We start from the raw sequence: 22,968 nt of genomic DNA on the forward strand, positions 1-22,968 counted from the left end.
TCAAAAAGGATATGACACATACTCATAGGAGCCACATCGCACCACACTTCATCATGGTAATGCTCCCCCATGGAGAACCGAACTAGACAATGCAGGGTGATAGGTACTTCGTTTCCTTTCTTGAACCATGCCATCTTATAAGGTTGGGATAGTTTTTCTGTTTTTAGGTTCAAGGTGGACACAACACTCTCGGACACCATATTCTTGCAAGTCCCGGTATCAATGATAATGATGATGCATGAAATGCACATCATGTAAACAAGTTTTTCATGCATTTTGTATCAAGTTTAAGGTTTTAAACCCATGTTTAGATGTGTTTTGATAATAAGGGGTTATGGTTTGAATTTCAGAAAAATCGGAGTTAAAATGAGAGAGTTATGGCTATTTCAGTGTTTGGGCACGGATTTCGAGGTGGATCAGATCCATATCTGACCCAATTAGGTCACTTGGACATTGGATCAATTCTTAAAAAGCCTAAAATCCAACCCACACACATATCCATACCCATTTCAAAAAGTTTTGCAGAAAACCCCTCAGAAAGTGGCGCCTAGTAAAATATATTTTTATAACCCTGTTTCTGAAAACTATCAAAAGTATAAATTATAGTTTCCAGCAAACCCTAGGCGTCTTTGGCATTGGGATTGGCGCCTCCTACAGTGATTCTAGCTCCAGCACCTTCCAACCTCTCATTCCACTTCATTTCCATCAAAAATTGGGTTTTTGCTTGGAAATCAAGCATTACTCTATCTCTCTTTCCATTCTTTTTCGTTTCTTTAGTATCCTTGCTGCGTTTTCTCACCATTTGCTGTGTTTTTTTAGGTGTAGCAGAGGTGGAGACCATTAATCTTGCTTGGAAGTGCGAAACACCCCAACAAGATGAGCCGGCCCTACCTCCATCCGGTTTTCTAAGCCCTCTGATCGCGAATCGGCACCCGTTCCATCTTTGGTGGATCTCCAACGTGTTGCAGCTGTAGATATCCTGTTCGTGGTGACATTCCAGCATTTTCGAACCGTTCGGGACGTCAATCCAAGGCCATTGTCTGCTCTCTTCTTCCCCACGATCGTCGGATCGCCCTAGAGGTAGATCTTCTTCTCCCTTTTCTTCTAGCTAAAACCCAAATCGTGTGTGCTTGTTTTCGTGTTTTCTTTTCCGTGTGTTTGCTGTATTTTTCGTGTTTCAACCTTAGTATAGCATTCGTGCACCGACCAGCACGTTAGATCTAGGTGTTGTTTCATTGTTTCATGATTCAAGGATCGATTTTTATTGTTTTTATGCAAAACGTGTAAATCGGCTAGAGGTTCTTTTAGCCGATTTGTTTATTTTTGTTTACAGCGTGTTCTACAATGTTTTTTTACAGAAAACTTGTTTTAAAAAGTTTATTTTGATTTATTCTGGGCGTTGGGACTGGATCAAAGAACGTTTTTATTGAAAACCAATAAATCGGCTAGATCCATTCTAGCCGATCTTGGTTCGTTTTGAGTTTGAGCCTTTGATCGGTTTTTGCAGAAAAACTGGGTTAGCAGACCACATTTAGATCATATTCAAGTTGAGTTTGCTGAAGTTCCATGTTGAGTTGAGTATATGGTGTCGTGGGATTTGTTTTTCAAACATTCTTTGAATTAGAAGTGCATTTTTGTTTAGTGTGTGTGTTTAGATCGAGTAATCCGTGTAGTTAGCTGTTTGTGTGGTAGATAACAGTCTTGTGAGATTGTTTAATTCAAAGTTCATAGTATTAGTTTCGTTCTAAATATTGTTTTTGACGTTCTAAATAAAAGGCCCTAACATTCTGCCTCAATGAGGGTAGAGATTTTTGCTATGCATCAACAAGCAAACTATTCTTAAACACACATTCCATTCTCAAAACAGCAGAACAAAGTGCTTTGTTGGTTCTATCCAGCCATCAATTGTAGTCTTTTAGACTACAGGGTTTGTCTATTTTTTGCACAATCTGGTGATTCTATTTTTTTGTACTTTTACATGCACAATTCAATTCTTGTTATAAGCAAAGAAACAACATGAATCAGGCCTGGCAGGACACTGATCCCCAGGTTCGCCAATCATGCTTAGTTTCTCTTCAAATCTTAAGTTTGTACAATAAACTTCACTTGAAATTTTATTATTATTTTGCTTGGTTTGGCTTCATGCATCTTGAATGCACTTGGAACTGTGCCATAGTGCTCCGCACATTTAACTTTAACCAGAAAGGTCCTATAGCCTTTGGCATTTCCCTTCTTATCCTTCTTTTAGACATCACAAGGATATGATATTTTTAACTTTTTGTGCCCCCCATTCTCTGCTTTTTAAACCAACTACTTTTGCTAGATTTGGCATTTAATATCATGCATGTGTGAGAAAAAGAAAAGAAGAAAAGAAGAAAAGAAGAAAAGAAGAAAAGAAGAAAAGAAGAAAAGAAGAAAAGATTATGGTCTACTGTTCCAGACATTGTGATTCTCGCATTGAATTGTTTCATCTGATAGATTGTATCATTTCTTCTCAGTAGACCCACATGAATTCCTTTTCTTTTCTCAGGATATTGATTGCATGCCACTGAATCCATCAGGCAATATGTCTGAAGCTCTTAGAAGAAAGGGTGTTGCTATGGACAGTTTCAAAGATGACTTCCATGAGCCTAATTTGGACACTAAGGCAAATGAATGGAAGATGGGTGAAGCAGCGAAATATGTTGGAAGCAAAAATTTGGGGCTGACAGTTGTTGAAGCTTGCCATGTTGTTGGGCCAAGCCATCCTATGAATACATTGTTAAAACATGCAAAGGTTGGTATTTCATTGCTTGAGATCCTTTGAATATTTTAACTCTAGAACTCAGTTCATCCTAAAATATGTCATTTGATGCAGATGGACAACATCAATGCGATTATGCAAGCAAAAGCTGCTGCAAATGAAGTTTCTTCTGCGGCACAACAAGCAATATCCAGTCAACCTTGTACTCTTGCACAAATAGAGTCAACAGAAGCTGATATAAGGGCACTTACTGAACTAACACGTGCTCTCGATAAAAAGGTCAATCACATTCATGATTTGTTGTGTACCTTATGTATAGTTTCTGTACATCTTACTTTCAGGAAGTCATTGATTTGTTCTTTTGCAGCTTACTCTTTTTTTCATCTTTCCATGGTTCTACTTAATTTATTTTGGATGTAAATCACATTTTTTCCCTTAGTCTAGGGAAACATTTTTTTACATATTATGCCATACCTATTCGTCATAAGTGGCACATAACCTCATTGTAGATTGGAGATACCAGTCCACTGAAGAATAAGTTGGTATCCGCTCTTTCTACATTCTGCTGCTAGCAGTTAACAGTTTTTTTTGGATTTAGAAGTTAGCAGTTGGGATTTAATTGTGCAGGTCCTGTGTATAACACAGGTAACTCAGCAGTAGTTTTACCTCACAGGGAGCCGTCCCATTAAGTGACCTGGTTCTCGGTGAGGGTTTTCCTTCGTCATAAAAAAAAAACATAATGAAAGGGATATTCTAACCATTGCAACAGTGGAATGATTGACTATAGCCTTAAAGCCATTTTATCATTTTTTTTGTCAATTTGCTCTTTCAAAAGTATGATTTGCATGTCTTAAATCTTTTAGGAAGCCTTGTTGATAGAGCTGAAGCACATGAATGAGGAAGTTGGTGGAAACCGTAAAAATGAGTCCATCAGGGATTCAGAGCATTTTCAAAAGCAGTATGCTATGGTACTGTTACAATTAAGGGATGCAAATGAGCAAGTAAGTCACTGAGGAGTCGAATTATCATTATTGATAATTTATGTATTTGTTCTTTGAGCCTTGAATTTTTGAGACTCGGTTTACCAGAGTTTTGTTGTGTCCTAAATTTCACATTTATTACAGGTAGCAGCTGCACTTCATTATTTGAGGCAACGGAACACTTACCAGGATAGTTCTAATGTATGGATGAAGAACATGGGACAGATGCCCAGTTCCTTGAGCTCTGATGAACATGCTTTTCGTGCGGAAGATTCAAGATCTCATGTGTTGGAAATCATTGATAACTCCAGAAGGAAAGCACGGACAATGGTTGATGCTGCTATGCAGGTAATGGAAGTTACTACTTGGAATTAACCCTATTTGTGCTCAGTTGCCGTCATGGGAATATGGAATTGTAGATAGCAGATACAGAAAAGGAGGAAAATTAGAAACCTGAAAATAACTAAGAAAAAAATTAGAAGAATTTCTGAAAAACCAGATAGGGCAGGCAGAAGGCTTTGATGGTGTTTTTACATGTAACACTGGCTGTACTCGAACTCCCTCAACCATCCCTTTTTTGGACCAAAGTCAGGCCCTAGCCTGATGTCTCAGGAGTCGATTACCAACCAAGGCATCAACTTTTTTAACCAAATTCAGTTGTCATTGAGGTCCAGTGTCTAGATATCAGTTAATCTCATTGTGCATATATCTACAAATTCAGGCAATGTCTTCTCTCAAGAAAGGGGATGATGCTTTAACCAGAATTGGTGAAGTGCTAGAGTTGGTCAACAATAAACAAACAAGGCATGATACTGGTGTAACAGCAGTAGGATCTTCCTGTCCGGCAGCAGACAATCTCCTGGGCCCTACTTCTTATCATGATCAAATGATTTCTAATGCACCAGGGATGGCCGCAGTGAACACAACTGATCCAGCAGGAGGCAATTCTTCTGATGGGAGCAGAGTGCAACTCCCTTCAGAGCTTATTTCATCATGTGTTGCCGCTTTTCTCATGATCCAGGTAAGCTGCAGAATCTAATCTAGCAAAATTCATGCACCTTAAATATAGTTGACTTTGCATGTGAACCACGTTCTTTACAAAAAAACTGTCCATTTATTTTTAGTTTCAAAACATCTCTTGATATTTAGAATGTGATTTTTTTAGTGTAAGCATTTAGAATGTACTGAAAAAGGATGAGAGAAAAGAAGGTAGATTGCGCCTAAATTATCTAATTATTTAATTATCTTTTTACTTGAACCTGATTATCATACTGGGGAAGTATTGTTTCCTGTTAGAGATGGTTTAGCCAGTTTATTTATTTCTTCATCTATACTACATCTCTGTCTAGTGTATGTATTCACTGAATATCATCTGGTTTTCTTCCATTTTCTCCATTTAAATCTGCAGATGTGTACAGAGAGACAGTATCCACCAGAAGAGGTCGCCCATATATTGGATACCGCTGTGACAAGCCTGCAGCCATGTTGCTCTCAGAACCTTGTGACTTACAGGGAGATTCAGCAGTTCATGGGGATAGTTAAGAACCAGATATTAGCACTTATACCAACTCAACACACAATTCCGCTTCGTACGATGCTCACAACCATGTAAATAAAATAATGGTAATCACCACATTTGCATTTTTCCTTCTCAAGCATCCTGGTTACCGAATGTTGTTTACACTTGCTGCAAATAATAAATAGAAATTATTTTTTTTGAGATCTTTCTTGAAAAACAGTTGTTTGGATGTGATGCTTGTGCATATTCTAACATTACTAAGGAGTTGAGAAGGAAGTTAAGGGAGATGACAAGAGCATCGGTTTCTGGCTGGATTTGGGCTGAGAAATTCCATCCTGTCTTGTGGGACTTGTCATATACAACCTCCCAAACAGCGGTGGGTGTTGGGGATTCTGTTTAGCGGTGTCAATGGGTCGGGTTTGACCCAAACCCTGGCCGTACCAAACCCTGTAAGGTCAGCGTTTCGAAATAAATAAAGTCCAATTAGAATCTGGGTCAACCTCCCAAACAGCAAAGGGTCCGATTAATATATGGAGCCCGGTATGGTTTGTGAGATTTCATGTCAGACCTGGGCCCAACTCCTAATTTTTCAATGTAAAAAAGATTAAAAAATATTATTTTATTGGGGATGGTCTGGGTCTGGTTTCACCTGGGTCTGAACCAAAACTAACCCATTGACACCCCTAATTCCGTCAATCACCTCCAACACACCAACTACGGACTTCCAAACATAGCCAAGCAAGAGATTTATTTATTTATTTTCAATTTAACGTAGTGAAACCACCACTATGGTTTTGACTTTTGACCTCCTGATACGGGCTAAGAAGTGTTTGGGCAATGTGCCGGCCCAGCCCGCTAATGGATCAGGCTGACTGGGCCAGCCCGGTCAACGGCCAGAATCCCGGTTTGGGCCAGCCCGTTGGAAAAACCCTGGCCACAGCCTGCCCGTTAGGCCTGTGGACACAATCGGGAACATCATCAACACGCAAGATCGGCTTCAGTGTAGCTTGCAGGTGTCCAATGTGTCAGGTTAACCTCGAAACGGCCCCTCATCTGCTCTGGTTTTGCTCTTCTCAGGTTCTTTTCATATTTGCATGGCTGGACTTAGTAGTGCAAGTCGACCCAGCCTCTTGCTTTAGGGACCTGATCTACGATGCATTTGGAAGTGGTGGGTCTGCTGGGCATGGTGGCGAGTTTGGGAAGAAAGAAATATCAAGGTTTTTGAAGAGAAAGCATCCTCGCTCGAGAACGTTTTACTATCCATCCAATCTGATCTAATGAAATCAATTCAAGCAGTTCGTTCTGTTCTCCCCTGTTTACTTTGCTGTTTTTGTTTAGCAGGGGCCGGATACCTCATCCCCCTGTTCTCTATAAGGTCTTTTACTGCAATTTAATTCTTTCGACTTTCCTCTCAAAAAAAAAATTTTGTGATATAATGGAATTAATTTGTTGTGATTTTATTGGGATATTAATTTTCTATTTATTTGACATATTTTCTAGATATTCAATTTTTTATTAAGTACACATGGCAGCAAGGTAGGATCAAGCTTGTTTTTAGCTTGAACTTGCTAGTGGCCCCATATTAAATCTTTTAGGATTGTTCATGTTAATGCTTGTCCTCCAATCAAGATGTAGGTGAGAAACATAACTACCAAAGCAACAAACGCCACTTGGAGGTGACGTTTGGTTTAACAGAATTCCTTAGCCTTCATTAAAGACCAACTGCCATGCTGAAAATCTTCCCTTCTCTTGCATCACCATGTTATTTTCATTTTAATAAGGAAATTAATTGGAGTTCATCTTTCATGAGAAAGAATAATGCTTGGGAGTCCCCAAGATGGATGTCAATTGGTTGGTTTGAACGAACTATTATTTCCTAAAAATATATAAAATAATAAGGAATTTTGACCAGAAAATAGTTCGGATCCGGATATGGTACATGGGGAGTCCAATCATGTGGTGATTCGTGTGTCACGATCTCGGTCACATCAAAGGTATGCCTTAGAGATCGGCACTTGGTTCACAATCAGCTTAGATGGATCTCTATTGCAAGTAGGTCATCGTATGAATTTGTTGGTGTTTCTACTGGATCCAAAACAGAATAGCAATGATGTGTACTGGAATCAATTCATCTGGATCCCATAATATGTGATCCATACTTGAGACCAGATATCAAAATGTTTCAAATCTGGACAGCAGATCCTTAGGATGCAAAATATGATGGATCAAAAGGCACTGTCTGATCCATAGGGCTGTAAATGGGCCAGATGTAGGAGATATAGGCACATTCAAACATCGATGTATAGGCTTAGTGGACTCAGATTTGGATCTTTTGCATAGGTAGTTGGTCTTGAGTGACAGCCCTAACCCTATTCATTAAAGGAAGGATAAGTATTTAAAAGAGTTACTTGTTTTACAGCACAAACAGGCGGGCCCCAACTTTGCGCTACAATCTGGCAATTTAATATTGTCGAAAAACCGTATGTTTGTGGGAAAAGGCTTTACTTCTTATGACTTGTTTAAGTTGAACGCGATCAATAAAATTGCTTGAACATCTACTTACATGGTTGATTCATTTGATTTAAGGCATGTTAGGCTTAGCCGATCTCTGGCAAAAGTCATAGCTCAAACTTGGCCAGGATGTTACTTGGGTTGGGTTCAGGTCAATCCGAAGAATATTCAGGCCAGCATTTCCATTTCCACACCTGGATATTTGGATTCGGTTGGTTCGGGTGCCCGACACAAACTTGACCCATTGCCTGCCCTAAATACGGTGGCCATGTCTGGCAATATTGCAGGTGAACCTAGGTGAATGGGAACTTTGCGGGTACCCGAAGAATCCGCATCTTGGATCGAATTCCTGGTCGGCGGATTCAGATCAAATCCCCCCCCCCCTCTTATTCTTGACTCAAGAGGTGGGACCTCCCAAATAAGGATGGATCTAACTCAACAGGTTCCAATCAAATTAGATATTTGCTAGATATTTCGAAAGAAGCATGAAAACACTTAATATCCAATTGGTTACAGAGGTACAGGGTAATCAACGCATTTGAATTCGAGTTTGCATTTGAATTTGGATTCAGATGTAAGACCTACACACACCAGATTTAAGTCCGATCATCGACCGGGTGTTATGTGCTCTACCCAATTGAACTAGACAAATTTCGTCACTCAAATCGGATCTATTAACATCCGAGGGGCCTTAATTTGGGCAAGAAAAAACATGTTCCTTGATCACGAGATAAGCCACAGAAGCTGTGATTATCGGTTGTCACAGGATTCTTGAGAATGAGAATCCTCGAAAAAAACAGGAGCATTCTCAGGTGTCAAGCTTGCACTTTCTCATGTTTCACTTTAACTTGAGAAAAGTGTTGTCATGATTACGATTGCAGACGTGCTTAAAGTGGGACGTCTTCAACAGTTTCGAAGAAAGACGATCATCGGAAAAACAAAAAAATGCCAATGAAAGTGGGAAAATGCCAGAGAAAAGGTCATCTCATGGCAGCTCTTATTTAGTTAGCAGCGACAAGCATTTACAGTACTCTCCTTTTACTTATATGTACAATAGTAGTTCCCAAACTACACACTCAGTTCTCTTCTCCAGAGAGATTATTTAGCGCCTCGCCCTACTATTATCTCTAAGCGTCGGCATAACCTCTGCTTCCTCCTCCTCCACGCCTCTCCTTTGGCCCTTTCAAGATGACCGACTCTTCTTGAGCACCCAAGAGCTGTTGTGATTCTTTGGAAGACACACCGAACGCCAACTCTCTCGCCACCCCTTCCAAGTTGTTGTATATATTGTTCTTACCTGAGAGAGAGAGAGAGAGAGAGAGTTCGGTCAATTAACATTTTTATAAAGAGTTAACAAAATGAACATTAATCGGTGCACACGTTACCTGCGAGCATGTATTTGTGGTTGCCACGAGCGTTGATATCAAAACACACAATGTGGAGGTCCTCATTAGCCACGATGGTAGCCGGGTGCCCTGCTGGTTCCACGATCACGCTCATTGTGTCCACCTCCGAGCTCACCTTGTGGTACCTTGTCCCTTGCTTCTCTTCCTCACCACGCTGCGTGCCTCCTGCTATGTGGGGACATGCCATCTCTATGTATCCCTTTCCTTTGGTCACGATGGAGATCTTGGTTGCCCTAGAATTGTATGATGGAGCCAGCATCGATCCCTATTATAGCATGGTGCAATTGAACTCAATGAGTTTCTTGCTTCACCAAACAAAATAGACAGAGTTCACACACCAGAGTTCATAACTCCCAACATTTATACTAGTAATCATATGCTTGGAATGAATTGATCATAGAATCGCATATATGGTCTCAAGAAGGAGAAAAGGACTTACAGCAGTGAGGTTGGCGAAGGAGACGGTTATGTCGAGGTAGCCAAGGGGAGAGTAATCATTGTGATCAGCTCGGTGCATCTGCCCACGTCTGTTGGAGAACCAGGGCCGCTTGTTGAGCAGATTGTATGGTCCCTGACAATCCCTTTCAGTAGAGAATGGCCAAATGTGAGAGCCACCTTTCGATCCGCTGCGTGAAATTTCACGGATTTGCTCGGGCGACGCCTTGGTGATGACGTGCTTGCGAGTGCCAAACACCCTCCTCAATTGATCTTTTTTTGTCTGTTTAAGGCAAAGAGAGCAGGAATAGACACGCATACGATTGAGTAAAATTCTGATTCACCATACCATCCACAAAGACAGAGAGAGAGAGAGGTGTTTACATTGTAAGCAGCTTCCAGTATCTCTGAACTGAAGCTCTGCAAGAATGACTCCTGCTCTTCTCCTCCGATTCCAAAGAAGGACTGAAAGAAAATTCTCTCAAATCTTAAAAGAGTGGCATTCGCTATGCATTCCATATCTATTACAACACACCCAAACCATATATATATATATATATATATATATATATATATATATATATATATATATATATATATATATATATATATATATATATAGAGAGAGAGAGAGAGAGAGAGAGAGAGAGAGAGAGAGAGAGAGAGAGAGAGAGGTAGGAATACCGCGACTTTCCCGGGAGTGGAAACAGTACGGAATATCTTGAGTATGCAGAGCTGCTCCCTCTCGTCGGTGTTTGCAACAAAGCACATCGTCCCCGAAGGAATGACCATCACGTCCCCCTCGCTCACATCGAACGTCTCTTGCTTATCTTCCGTCACTATTCCTATCGTTCCTTTGCCTGTCCCATTAGCACCAAGAAGCAATAGCATGAGCCATCAGATACTATAATACTACACCATAAAAAACATGCACTTATTTGCTTTTGCCTTCGTCTATATGGACCATTGAACACATATACAAAAGGGACCGGTACATAAAAGGATTGCCAAAAGTGGTCAATCCTATCTTACCACTATGTTGTATAATAAAACCATGAAAAGAAAAAAAAACTAACAACTGGATCTAAAGACATAACATCCCTTCTTAAAGAAAATATAGTATGACAACTTAATGAACAAGAAGCAACAACATGGTAAACCATCACTCACCGTTGCAGACATAGAGGAGGGAATCAGCATTATTATGGTGCGGAACCAACACTGTGCTGGGGTTGGCAACGAACTTTTCCACCCTATAGTTCTCTAACCCCTTGAGAATGTCAGATCCCTTTGCGAAGTTGGGAAGCATCTCGCAGGATCCGTGCTCAGACATATACTTGGTCTTCAACTCATCCTTCTTCCACACATAAGGATTCTCCTTCTGCTCTCCTTTTCCTTTTTCCTTGGTCACTTCAGCATCTTCGCCGGCCTGCCGGCCCCTCTGCTGCTGCTGCTTCTCGCAGCGGCGCTGGCACTCCTTCAGCCACTTCTCGCTTCGGCCTTGGCCCTCCCTCCGGCAGCTCTCCCAGCACTCCCCCTCCGGGTTCTGCCTGCTACTACCACTACCACCACCAGTACCCGCTTCTTCCTCCTCGCATCGGCGCTGGCACTGCTTGAGCCACTTCTCGCTCCGGCCCTGGCCCTCCCGGAGGCACTGCCGCTCGCACTCCTTGTGGGAGTCGCGCTCCGGTAAGAAGATCGACTCCCACCCTTCCCCGCTCTGACCCCGCTCCTCACACCGGCGTTCGCACATGCGGCGCTCTCGCTCGTCGCCGAGCTCGCGGTGACACCGTTGCTTGCACTCGCTTTGTGGGTCTCGTTCGCTCCATACGGAGGGTGAGAATGAAAGAAAGGAAAGGGATATGAGTAAGAAGACGACCAGAAGAGTACTGGACGCCATGAGAGAGAGAGAGAGAGAGAGCTACGAGATAAGGGTAGTCTCTATGAGACGACCGGACTGGAAAAAGGGACGGACGGACCTGAGAGAGAAAGAGAGAGATGGACGCTAATAAAGAGCTGAGATTTTGGATGGATGGCTAACAGGGAGTGATGGAAAAGAGGAAGCGAGTGGGGTTTGAATATATAGGCGTGATGGGGGAATGAGTAAAGAGTAAGGAGGGTGGCATGCAGGGGGACGTGTGGGGAGCGACGTGTTCCGGAGGGAGGCCGGATGAGATGAGGCGTGTCGAAGCCGTTCCGTTCACTCAGGTCCGCCACCCTGCGTGGAGCGCGGAGGGACCGAGTCGCGACAAAAAATCTCGAGGGAGCGCACCTGTGACGTGGAACCCTTTGTCGTTACTGTGGCTTTGTTACAAGGTTGCCCATTACTGATAACAAACATTTCATACACTGTCTAATATTATTTTTTGAGATCTTTTTTTTTGAGAAATTTTTCATACATTCTCTAATATTTGTTATTAAGTGGCCGGATTACCGTAATTTCTTTTCCAAAAGTTTTTTTATTTACTAATATATATCATTGTAAATATTTAAAGAATCGTTTTGAGAGGTCTTTTTAACCCCCCACCACAACCCACACACGGTTTATACTTGGTACAAATGAAGGTATGAAATTATATTTAGGTGAAAATTAATTTTAGGTAGAAACTGTGTCAACTCCTTCCGATCACATAAATGCATTCAAACCATTTTTCAATGTAAGAATGTGATTTTTTTTTAGTTATAACATTTTGGTAAGTTGTGGGTAATTCATTTTTAAGTTCTTCAAAAACGTGCAATCTCATGATTTGGAATAATTTACTAATAAACAAGCCTTGTAAATCACATCCATTGTATCTAATTAAAAAATATAAAAAGAAAGTGACTTTTACTCTCGTAAATTTATCAGTACCAAATATTTAACCGCACAGAAAAAATGCAAACTAACTAGTAACAATCAGAGAGGCCAAGCTACGAGAGAGAGAGAGAGAGAGAGAGAGAGAGAGAGAGAGAGAGAGTGGAGGAAGGGGAGTCGCAAGGAGACAATGCAAGGGGTGACTCGCTTGGTGAGTGGCCTCCTCGGGCGGACTCAAGACTGTGGAAGGATCTCAAATGACTATTGTGGGACTGATTGCCAATGGATGCATAGAACTGCCTCCAAAAACTCAACCACCAAGAATTAAATAATGAGCGAGCATTGTAAGGGTGCATGAGACAGGAGAACAAGCTCTAATCAAAGCTTCTCATCTAGTGATAAATCCAGAATCACCATCCCAGGAAGCCGATACGACCAACTTCTAGAACCTCTCTGATACCGGGGTTCCCAGGTGGTTTGGAAGATCGACAGATTCAGTATAGGTTCATGTTTGAATCGGTCGTTCCGTAGTGGCCTCCCATGCTAGGATTAACTATGGCCACCTTGAAGGATGGTTTCATTCATATATCCGTGAAGGGAGGAGAACACCTCAAGATTGTATCACTCTGAAGAACATGGTACGTGGCCGGAAAAACTTTAGTAACAAATCGATGAAAACCTGGAGCTTCGGTCACCACCATCTCAATATGGATCTAGTTACCAGATTTATCCTTATGGTCGGATGATATATTCACAAGTATTGTGGAGGCAATAGGAGGGAGTTTATCAACGTCGATGTGTACACAAAGTCGAAGGAACAAAGGCAGTTCATTTGAGTGAAGCTTGAAGTCCAGCTCGATTTTCAACCTTTGCCGAAAATAGAGATTGAGATCGAAAAGGTCGTTCCTATATGCATGAGATTATTTACGAGAACAATATTTGTTATTGTTCGATTTGTGCATCGATAGCTCATTCAATTGAGCAATGCTGGGAGAGACTGAAAAATCAAGAGGTGGCAAAGGAAAGGTCGTCCAATGAATGAACTTAGGTTAAGGTGTCACGGCAGAATCATCGAAGTGAAATAAATGCCAGGTCGTTCTCATGGCAACTCCTTTGCAATCCTCCAAGAGCATGGAGAGGAAGGCGACGGCTCTGACAAAGTCATGCAAGACACCACCAACTCTAGAGCCCCCCGACCTGAAAGGAGATCCCCAAGTCAAGTAAGGGGCATACCTAGATTCCACCACCCAATAAAATGTTAAAACATGATACACAAAGAAATCAAGAACAATATATTTACGTGGTTCGGCATTTGAATGCCTATGTCCACGAGTGAAAAAAATGCACCGAGCTCTCTCATTTTTCTGTCTTATTATTTTTCAGACTTTTACAACCAGCTTATATACAATAGAAAGATACAAAGATAAAGAATAGAAACAAATCTCAACGGCTTTCAATAACTCAATCTCGCCAGCCACCATAACTGATATGAGTCACACAAGGAAATCACCTTCCTTGATTTTAAGAGGTGATAAAGTTCGGCAACAATCTCCCCCTCAATTTGGTGCATAGATGTCAATCTGTTCTAACTTGATAATGATTTGATGATGTTTCTCTTTTTCCAGAGATTTGATAAACACATCTGCCAGTTGCTCATTACTTCCCACATGGGAAGTTCGAATTATTCAACCCTAAATTTTCTCATGAATGAAATGACAATCCACTTTTATATGTTTTGTACGTTCATGAATGATAGATCCATTCATTCTCAGAATTTGTCTGATACTGCTATACTTTTGGTATATGTTGACATTATCATGATAGCTCATTCAATTTGGTAATCTATGTTTTGTACGAATGAATGATAGGATTGGCTCTAATATAGATTGGATTCATCTTATCACATTTAAGATCCATAGGTTGAGATACTTTGATTCCCATGTCCTGTAAAAGGGCTTTGACCTATATCAACTTGCATGTACACTGAGCCATTGCCTGGTATTTAGCCTGTGTGCTGGATCTGGCTACTATATTTTATTTTTTGCTTTTTCAAGTTATCAAATTTCCTCCAACAAATGCGCAATAACCTATAGTGGATCTTTTGTCCTTTGTATCCCTAGTCCAATCAGCATCTGCATATCCAACAAGTGCTGAAGAACTCTGTGAGCAGCTTCAACATGCGTAGATCTAGGATTATGCATGAACTAACTAGTCACATTTACTGCATATGCAATATCAGGATGAGTAACTGTCAGATAAATTAACTTTTCTACTAACCTCTGAAAGATCTCAACATTGCCAACTATGTCTCCTTCATCTTTCTTCAGTTTACAATTGACCTCAAGAGGTCTTTCAACAGCCCTTGATCCCAATGTATCTGTTTCTTTGAGAAGGTCTAAGATATATTTTCTTTGACTAAGAAAAATTCCTTTATTTGAATGTGCAACTTCAATTCTAAGAAAATATCTTAGTTTACCCAAATCTTTGATTTCAAACTGACTATGTAAAAATGTCTTCACTTTTTTTATTAAGTTATGATCATTACCTGTCATGATAATATCATCAACATATACCAAAAGTATAGCAGTATCAGACAATTTCTGAGAAATAAACATGGTATAGTTGGTTGTGCTTCTCTGAAAACCAATTTTGACAAGGGCATCACTGAGTTTTGAAAACCATGCATGAGGGGACTGTTTAAGACCATAGATGGACTTTCTTAATTTGCATACTAATTTGTCTGAATTTTCTCTTCTCGAAGGAGGATCCGTATATACTTCTTTCTCTAAATCTCTATATAAGAAAGTGTTTTTCACATCTAATTGGAATATTTCTCAATTTTTTGTTGGTTGCAACAGATAGGAGGATACGTATAAAACTCATTTTGGCAAATGGGCCAAAAGTCTTGATAAAAATGATTCCTTCTTTTTAAGTATATCCATTTGCAACTAGCCTTGCTTTGAACCTTCCTATAGTTCCATCACTATTATACTTTACTTTATATATCCACTGGCACCCAACAGGTTTTTTACCTTGAGGAAGGGGAACCATTACCCATGTACAATTTTTGTTAAGAGCTTTTAACTCCTCATCCATTGCACTTTGCCATTTTGGGTCATTGTTGGCTTCTTGAAAGGTTGATGGCTCTTGGACAACATAGGTTTTTGAAAGGTAGGCTTGGTAGGAGGGTGACAAGTTTGTCAGACTAAGGTTTTTCTCAATCGGATGATGGCTAGAAGGAGATGTATGATATGTGTAGTAGTCACTAAGGCGAACTAGGGGTCGAGTGGTTCTAGTAGATTTCCTAACTAATGGTTATGAATTTGGATTGGGTTGGATATTCGGGCCATAGGAGATATTCGGACTTGAAAGTTCACTAATCAAATTGTGATTATGGTTAAGATTATCTAGATGACGATTTTCAGAAAGAAGCTGACTTTTTAATTTGGAGCATAGGTAAGATGGAACCATGACCTTGACCATGACCATGATGTTGTTCATTCTCCCCCACACAAGATTCATTCAGTCGCCAACTTGGAAAGTACGATTCATTTTCAAAAAAATTCACATCTCAAGAAACATATAACCTTTTTGTATTGGGATCAAAATATTTGTATCCGCTTTTTGATGAAGAGTATCCCAAAAAAAGACATTTGATAGCTCTTTTGTCAAGTTTGGTGTGAAATTTTTCTTGAACATGTACAAAACATTTGCACAAAAAAACTTTCAAATGTTGTATAGAAATAGGTTTTGTGCCAAAATTTTCATGGAAATCAAATTATTAATATTGGTGTTGGGAATGTGATTTATAACATAACAAGCAACTGAAATATCATCAACCCAATAATTTTGAGGAACATACATATGGAACATAAGAGATTTTGCCACATTGAGGAGATGCCTATTTTTTTGTTCAGTGACCCCATTTTGTTGGGGTGTTCCCACATAGGTGGTTTGAGGAAGAATACCCTTTTGTGTCATGAAATTTTCTAAAACCTCGTTTATGTATTCTCCCCCATTATCTGATCTGAGATGCTTAATTTTAGCACCATACTGAGTATGAATCATTTTATAAAAGTCTTTAAAAGCTAAAGCAACTCCACTCTTATGTTTCACAAAGAAAACCCAAGTAACACAAGATTTATTTTCAACAAAGGTAACATAATACATGTATCCAAACACAGACTCAATTGGAGTTGGCCCCCACATATCTGAGTGAACGAGTTCAAACAAAGTATGGGATCAACTCTCTACAAGCTAAAACGACAAATGAGTGGCCTTGGTGAATTTACAAGCATCACATGCCAAGGTAGATGGACTCAAATCAGGAAGAAAAGTCTTTAAAACATGGTCGGGGGCATGTCCGAGCCTAGAATGCCACAAGTCAAAAGAAGGACTTGACTAAACACGACTGAGAAGAGAGAATCCACAATCATTGAGCAAGTATAACCTGTCTCTCTCCATTCCTTTACCAATATCCTTCTTCGTGGCTATGTACCAAAAAATCACATTCTTGGGAGAAAATATAGCCAAGCAGTTATGAGCCTTGGTTATTTTACTCACAGATAAGAGATTAGCTGAGATTTTAGGTACATGCAAGACTTTTGATTCCACATAAGAAACTTTTTTCCCTTTAATTAGCATATGAGAGTCGTCAGCTATGAAGACAAACTTAGAGCATTTGTCATCATTGTTACTAGTTTTAAAAAACCAACTTGCCATATGATGGATGGCCCCAGAATCAACTATCCACTCAGAATTCAGACTATGAGAGATATAAGCACAAAGTTTACCTTCGGTTTTTTCTGATTTAGAAATGGGTTGGTTGGTGATCAAATTTGTTTTGGCCATTTGCTGAAAAAATTGAGCCAGGTCCTCCTTGGTGACATAATTTACAGTAGCTGGTTTGGACTGAACAATTTTGTCATTTGGAGGTCATCTGATAATGTAACAATGATCACAGGTATGCCCCAACTTCTTGCAGTAGGTGCATCTAAACTTGGGTTGGCTCTTTAATTGGTCTGGTTGGTTCATGTTTGATTGATTGCTCATTATAGGAGCAAACTTTGTAGCCGTTTGAAATGCCATCTTCTTGGGTTGTTCATCTCCACTTTTGTTAACAGGGTTCATCACTTTTCTACGAGTCTTTTTTCTTTGAATAATAGCATATACGACATTGAACGAGGGCAGCGAATTAGTTAACAAAATCTAGCTTTTGAGGGATTCATAGTCTTGACCGAGTCTTGCTAAAGCCTTGAAGATCTTATCTTCTTCAAATCGTTGTCGACTGACCATGAGATCAGCAGTAGGAGGTCAGAGTTGCAACAACTCATCGTACATGCCTCAAAGGGTGCCAATATATCCATTGAATGGAGTGCCAAATTTTGTTGTTCACCATATACTTCGTGGGTTGCTTCTCAAATTTCCTAACTTGTGTCAAGAAAGAGGAATTTTTTGCCATGGACGGTTCCATAGAGTTGAGAAGCAAGGACATCACAAGATGTTTTCTTGACTCCCACTCATCAAATTCGGGACTAGAAAATTTTGGTTGTTTGATCTTGCCTGTGATGAACCCCAACTTGGATTTGCTGCTCAAAAACAGGCTAGCAACCTTCGAGCAACTCAAGTAGTTGGTGACATTGGACAAATTTGATGTGATCTTAAGGATAGGGCATTGATCCAGAATAGTTGTCTTGGTGATGCATGTTGTGCTTGGGTTGGCCGACGTCGACTCACTGCTCTCAGCCATGACAGCAGATAATATGTTGTTAGGAAGGATACCAACAATTGAAGGTAGATGAAAGAGTCATGCAAGAGTTCTGATACCATGTTAAAACATGACACACATAAGAAACAAGAACAACATATTTACGTGGTTTGGCATTAGAATGCCTACGTCCATGAGTGAAAAAAATGCATCGGGCTCTCTCCTTTTTCTCTCTTATTATTTTTTAGACTTTTACAGCCAACTTATAAACAATAGTGAGATACAAGGATAAGGAATAGAAACAAATCTCAACAACTTCCAACAACTCAATCTCGCCAGCCACCATAACATATATGAGTCACACAAGAAAATCACCTTCCTTAATTTTAGGAGGTGATAAAGTTTGGCAACATAAAACCCCTTCACAAGAAGGTTGCAAGGACCTGACGAGGAACTCACCATCCATCTATCATATCGGAGCACAGAAACGATGAGGCACTACGACATCGATGTTGAATGGTGGTGCTGAGAAAGTTATGGTGAAGATAGACACAAAGAGAGAAACCCCTTTAGAGGACCGAACTCAGCTCGATGGGTGAGAAAATCGAGAACATCTTTCAAAGTTTCTTCTGCTAGAAAAGCTTACATATCTTAGCCACTATAAATAAGTTGAGGGCACTTGCTGCTCAAAAAAGCACTGGTACCATCATCAATGTTTCAGGTATGAATTACAAGTTCAGATTCATAGAGAAATTAGATCACCTATAGACTTGGTGCCATCTTTAGCCCATAACTAAGATAAATGAAAACCCATATTTTATTGTGCTCATTACAAGATTAGTCATAGTGTGTCCTTGTGTCTTTTACAATTGGGTGGTCTTCATAAGAAGATGCCTAGAGACACATTGATGGAGGATGACTGTCAGGTATATATATAATGGACACTTTTACCACTCATCAAATGTGGCCAACCAAAGAAGAATCAGTTGTTATGTTGGAACTTAAATCCCTTATTGGTTTCTCTAACAAGATCCAGTTCTGGGTCTCCCTTTGGATAACGAGATGGGTCTATTCTAAATTGACCCCAACATCCTACCAAGATCCAAACGATTGTCCAAGTCCTCTCTCAAGGGGTCTGGTAAAGAAAATCAGCACAACACAGCTCCAAGAGCAGTGAGACCATGTGTTCTTGATCTTTGGATCATCAATTGATCAATGAGCAGTTAGGGGACTTTGAGGCACCACAACACCAAATTGAGGGTGACAGAGAGGAATTGATCATGACAGACGAGTCAGATGACTGGATATGGGACACTCGGGGTGAGTCCACCTCCCCTAACAATTATGTCAATAAAGCTCATGGAATGTTGGGAGGGGTGGAGATGGGCTACTAGTGGGCACGTTGGCATATTTTGGAAGTTTTGAGAGTTTAAGAAATAGATGTGGTCTTCCTGTTGGAAACCAAGGTCACTAGAGATCAAATGTTGAAGATTGAAAAGGAATTTCCTAGTTTTGGCATGCAATGCAGTAGATAGTAGCATAATAATGTGTGTATGGAATAAGTGTGGAGTCAAGTTGGAGGTTGTGCTTAATACAAATGACAGTGATTGTAGGCCTTCCTAATGAGGTTGTAGAAGTGATGGGCATATAAGGGCGTAATGAAGTGATAGCAGGAATTGTGACAATAGTTAATGCAACATCCTCATGACAATCCATGGATTGTTTCGAGGAATTGGAACACTACATGTTCTTCTACAGAATGAATAAGTTCCAGAGTTGGACATATGGATAATGGAGTATTTAATTATATGATTGTATCATGTGGGTTAATAGAGATCCAGATTCCTAATTCGGCAATAACATGGCACAATCAAGAAAAAGGACTTCCCTTCTGAGCTTGTTATTTGGACAAATGTTGGGTTAACGACCATTGGATACAATGATTTCTTAACACTAAAGGTAAACTCATTCTTAGGGTGATTTCATGCCATAATGGGATTCATATATATGTCTTTCTCTCTTGTAGTCCATCCCCATCATTTAAACTTTTAATTGTTGGGTCCTCAGGAAAGATTGTGAACATGTCATTAGTGATAGTTGGGCTTCGGAGGTACGGGGATGTGCCATTATGTTTGTATAGCCTGCCTAGATGCCACAAAAAGAAAGTTAATTGTGTGGGTTAAGTCGTTCATAGGCTCCATCCCAACAAGAAGGAAATCCATTTATGCAGATCATGAGACATGTCAAGCACAAATGGAGAAAGGGGATCACAAAAGTATAGTTAAGGAGCTTCAATTGAAAGATGACCTTCAACTCCTTTATGAAATAGAGGAATCTGTGAAAACAAAAAGCCAGATGCTAGTGGATAGAAGAGAATTATAACATTACATTATTTTACTCCTTTTACAATAGAAACATCATGAGAAACCATATTACCTCTCACTCTGGAAGATGATTCTATGATTCATTCTTTACTAGAGATTAAAGTAGAGGCAGTTTGATACTTCTCTTCCCTCTTCTAGAAGTAGATATCAACATGGACCATCTCACGAGGGAGCAAAATCCTAGGGTCAACAAAGAAGAGAATATGATGCTTGTCCAAGAAGTAACTAATGAGGAAATAAAGAAGGTAGTTTTCAAATTGGATGTCAATAGTGCCCTAGGCTCAAATGAGTTCTTGGGATTATTTTTTTCAGAAATATTGACATATTATAAGGAGAGATGCTATAATATCCATAAAGACAAGAAAACTTCATAGAAGAATAAATTGTACTCACACAACTCTCATTCCCAAAGTAGTGGGAGCAAATAGATTAAGCAATTTCGTCATATTGGGTTATGCCACTTTGTCTAAAAGATCATATCTAAGATTATGGTCAATGGAATGAACGAGATATTGAATTGTCACAACCAACAAGCCTTCTTAAAGGGGATGAGCATCCAAAAAAGTGTTCTCTTGTCTCATGAATTGGTGTATTCAATGTTCCCTAACAAGAAGAAATGAATGATCTTTAAAATGGATCTTGCAAAAGCATATGACAAGATCGAATGAAACTTTTTTAGCACACTCTGGGTTTTTTGGCTTTAATAGAGGATGGTCTGATAAGATCATAAAATGCATACGAACTCCTTTCTATGCAGTGATTTTGAATAGAGAGGTCACTAAACAATTTTGGGAGAGTAGAGGTATTAGATATGGAGACCCAGTGTCGCCTTATCTCTTTTGCTTGTCATGGAGAAAGTAATGAGACACCTCAACCTCTCAGTATTAAAGGGGCACATCTTTCATGCATTTTTCAAAGAATTTCAATGGCATCACTCATTTTATGTAGATGATGCAGTATTGTAACTCGCCTGAAATATTTAACCAAATTTTTGTAAGCAATTCTGTTGTAATTTAAAAAAAAATCTATATTTTTTTTAGTTTAATATTTTGGGGTGTTACAAGTGTTCTTACAGGACAACAAACAATCAATGCCTATTTTTCTTAAAAGCATGGGATCATTCGAGGCAACATCTGGATTGCAAATTTATAAAGAGAAAACTAAATTTCTCCCTTGCAACTTATCCCATAACAAAGCAGTTACCATTTCCAATTGGAGTGGTTGGAAGATCAAAGAGCACCCTCTTACTAAGGTCTGCTAATTTTTAAGAGGCAAATGAAAAGGATAATGTGTGATTCTCTCATTTCAAGGTTTCAAAACAAGATGAAAATGTGGAATGAGAAACAACTCTCAATGGCAGTTAGAGTGGTGTTGATAAGGTCAGTTCTTTAATCCTTTCTTCTATATTAGATGAGATAATTTTTCCTTCATTGAATATTACTAAATCCATGGAAAGTATCATCCACAACTTGTTGGGAGAAGCTTTATAAGCCTCGAAAGGAAGGAGGCCTTGGCATTCACAATCTAAAGGAGATTAATATTGTTTGTCTTTCTAAATTAGCTTGGAAGATTGCAAATCAAGTGAAAACTCTATGGGTGCAGTTGATCAAACTGAAATATTTAAAGGAGGAATCACTATGGGTTCCCAATTGTAATGGAAGAGGCTCCATTGGGTGGAGATGAGTTAAGCATGGGGTAGCGCTCATTTTGGAGAGATTTAGATAGAAGATTAGAAAGGGGGGGTAAGGGTAAAATTTTGGTTTGACCCTTGGTGCCTAGAAGGTCTTCTTGTGAACCTTGTCCCACCAAATTCTAAAAAGGTCATATATTAGAGTTTGAGAGCCATTAAAGTTTAGGAGCAAATTAATAGCAGTCAAGCCCCCAATTATTGGTACGTAGAATTTGTCCTTTGTATTCTAGTATCAATAAAAGAAATAATCAATGTGAAAAATTGGTCACCATGGAGCCTTGATCATCTAAGGTTTCAACTGGCGGAAGGCTTCTTAGTCAAATCAACATTTGAGGTAACAAGGATGAAGATATGAGGGGGAATTGATCAGGTGGTGAGAAAAAGAGTGAGGGCCCCTCTGCAGACTGCAGACGAGGTAACTCAGAAAAATGAGAAGACCCTGGTTGGAGAGTGTACAAGAGGATATTGAGGAGTATGTGGAGGTGGAAGATGTGACATTGGAAGAGCAAGTGCATGCTATAAGGAAGATGTTGTATCGGCAAAGGTCCAATTCTTGTGAACATGTAGTTTCTTTAGAAATTATATATGTAAGATGTTTGTGATCAATATATGTGTGTGTGTGTGTGTGTGTGTGTGTGCGTGTGTGTGCGTGTGTGTGTGTGTGTGTGTGTGTGTGTGTGTGTGTGTGTGTGTTGATTCTAGATACATAATCATTCATTAAATTGTCATATCTAGTTTAGTTTATATTTCAATTACATTATGAATTTTAAACTGATTCAGGATTTGCATTATCAAGAGT

General features: G+C 39.7%; 2 protein-coding genes across 3 annotated transcripts; one reads left to right on the top strand and one right to left on the bottom strand.

The window, feature by feature from the left end:
• Window positions 1-2,434: 2,434 nt before the first annotated feature.
• Window positions 2,435-6,454, top strand: LOC149827680 (protein ALWAYS EARLY 3-like). Of its 2 annotated transcripts, XM_090018209.1 has the most exons (7): window positions 2,435-2,776; window positions 2,858-3,022; window positions 3,607-3,744; window positions 3,868-4,071; window positions 4,445-4,744; window positions 5,132-5,346; window positions 6,320-6,454. In XM_090018209.1, exons 1-6 carry the CDS (start codon window positions 2,543-2,545, stop codon window positions 5,333-5,335), a joined length of 1,245 nt encoding a protein of 414 aa, XP_089874335.1. In that variant the 5' UTR covers window positions 2,435-2,542; the 3' UTR covers window positions 5,336-5,346; window positions 6,320-6,454. The 2 variants fall into 2 exon arrangements, with proteins under 2 accessions (XP_089874335.1, XP_089874334.1); XM_090018208.1 differs by lacking the exon at window positions 6,320-6,454 and having other exon boundaries at window positions 2,442-2,776; window positions 5,132-5,443.
• A 2,664-nt stretch (window positions 6,455-9,118) lies between these two features.
• Window positions 9,119-11,347, bottom strand: LOC149827681 (vicilin Cor a 11.0101-like). The gene is made up of 5 exons (XM_090018553.1): window positions 10,765-11,347; window positions 10,279-10,454; window positions 9,979-10,059; window positions 9,599-9,877; window positions 9,119-9,424 (listed from the first exon to the last, which is right to left on the bottom strand). Exons 1-5 carry the CDS (start codon window positions 11,345-11,347, stop codon window positions 9,119-9,121), a joined length of 1,425 nt encoding a protein of 474 aa, XP_089874679.1.
• Between the last annotated feature and the right edge of the window lie 11,621 nt (window positions 11,348-22,968).

This window comes from Nuphar pumila, chromosome 10, assembly GCF_984573655.1.
Source record: "Nuphar pumila chromosome 10, dmNupPumi1.hap1.1, whole genome shotgun sequence".
NCBI lineage: Eukaryota > Viridiplantae > Streptophyta > Magnoliopsida > Nymphaeales > Nymphaeaceae > Nuphar > Nuphar pumila.

What these genes read in the sequence shown, in the direction of transcription:
- LOC149827680 (XM_090018209.1), top strand. Translation starts at nt 2,543, where the DNA reads ATGCCACTGAATCCATCAGGCAATATGTCTGAAGCTCTTAGAAGAAAG. An exon ending in CATTGTTAAAACATGCAAAG is followed by an intron (nt 2,777 to 2,857) that starts GTTGGTATTTCA and finishes CATTTGATGCAG; the next exon opens with ATGGACAACATCAATGCGAT. An exon ending in CACGTGCTCTCGATAAAAAG is followed by an intron (nt 3,023 to 3,606) that starts GTCAATCACATT and finishes TAAATCTTTTAG; the next exon opens with GAAGCCTTGTTGATAGAGCT.
- LOC149827681 (XM_090018553.1), bottom strand. Translation starts at nt 11,347, where the DNA reads ATGTGCGAACGCCGGTGTGAGGAGCGGGGTCAGAGCGGGGAAGGGTGG. An exon ending in TACTGGAAGCTGCTTACAAT is followed by an intron (nt 9,878 to 9,978) that starts GTAAACACCTCT and finishes TGCCTTAAACAG; the next exon opens with ACAAAAAAAGATCAATTGAG. An exon ending in CCTTCGCCAACCTCACTGCT is followed by an intron (nt 9,425 to 9,598) that starts GTAAGTCCTTTT and finishes ATGCTATAATAG; the next exon opens with GGATCGATGCTGGCTCCATC.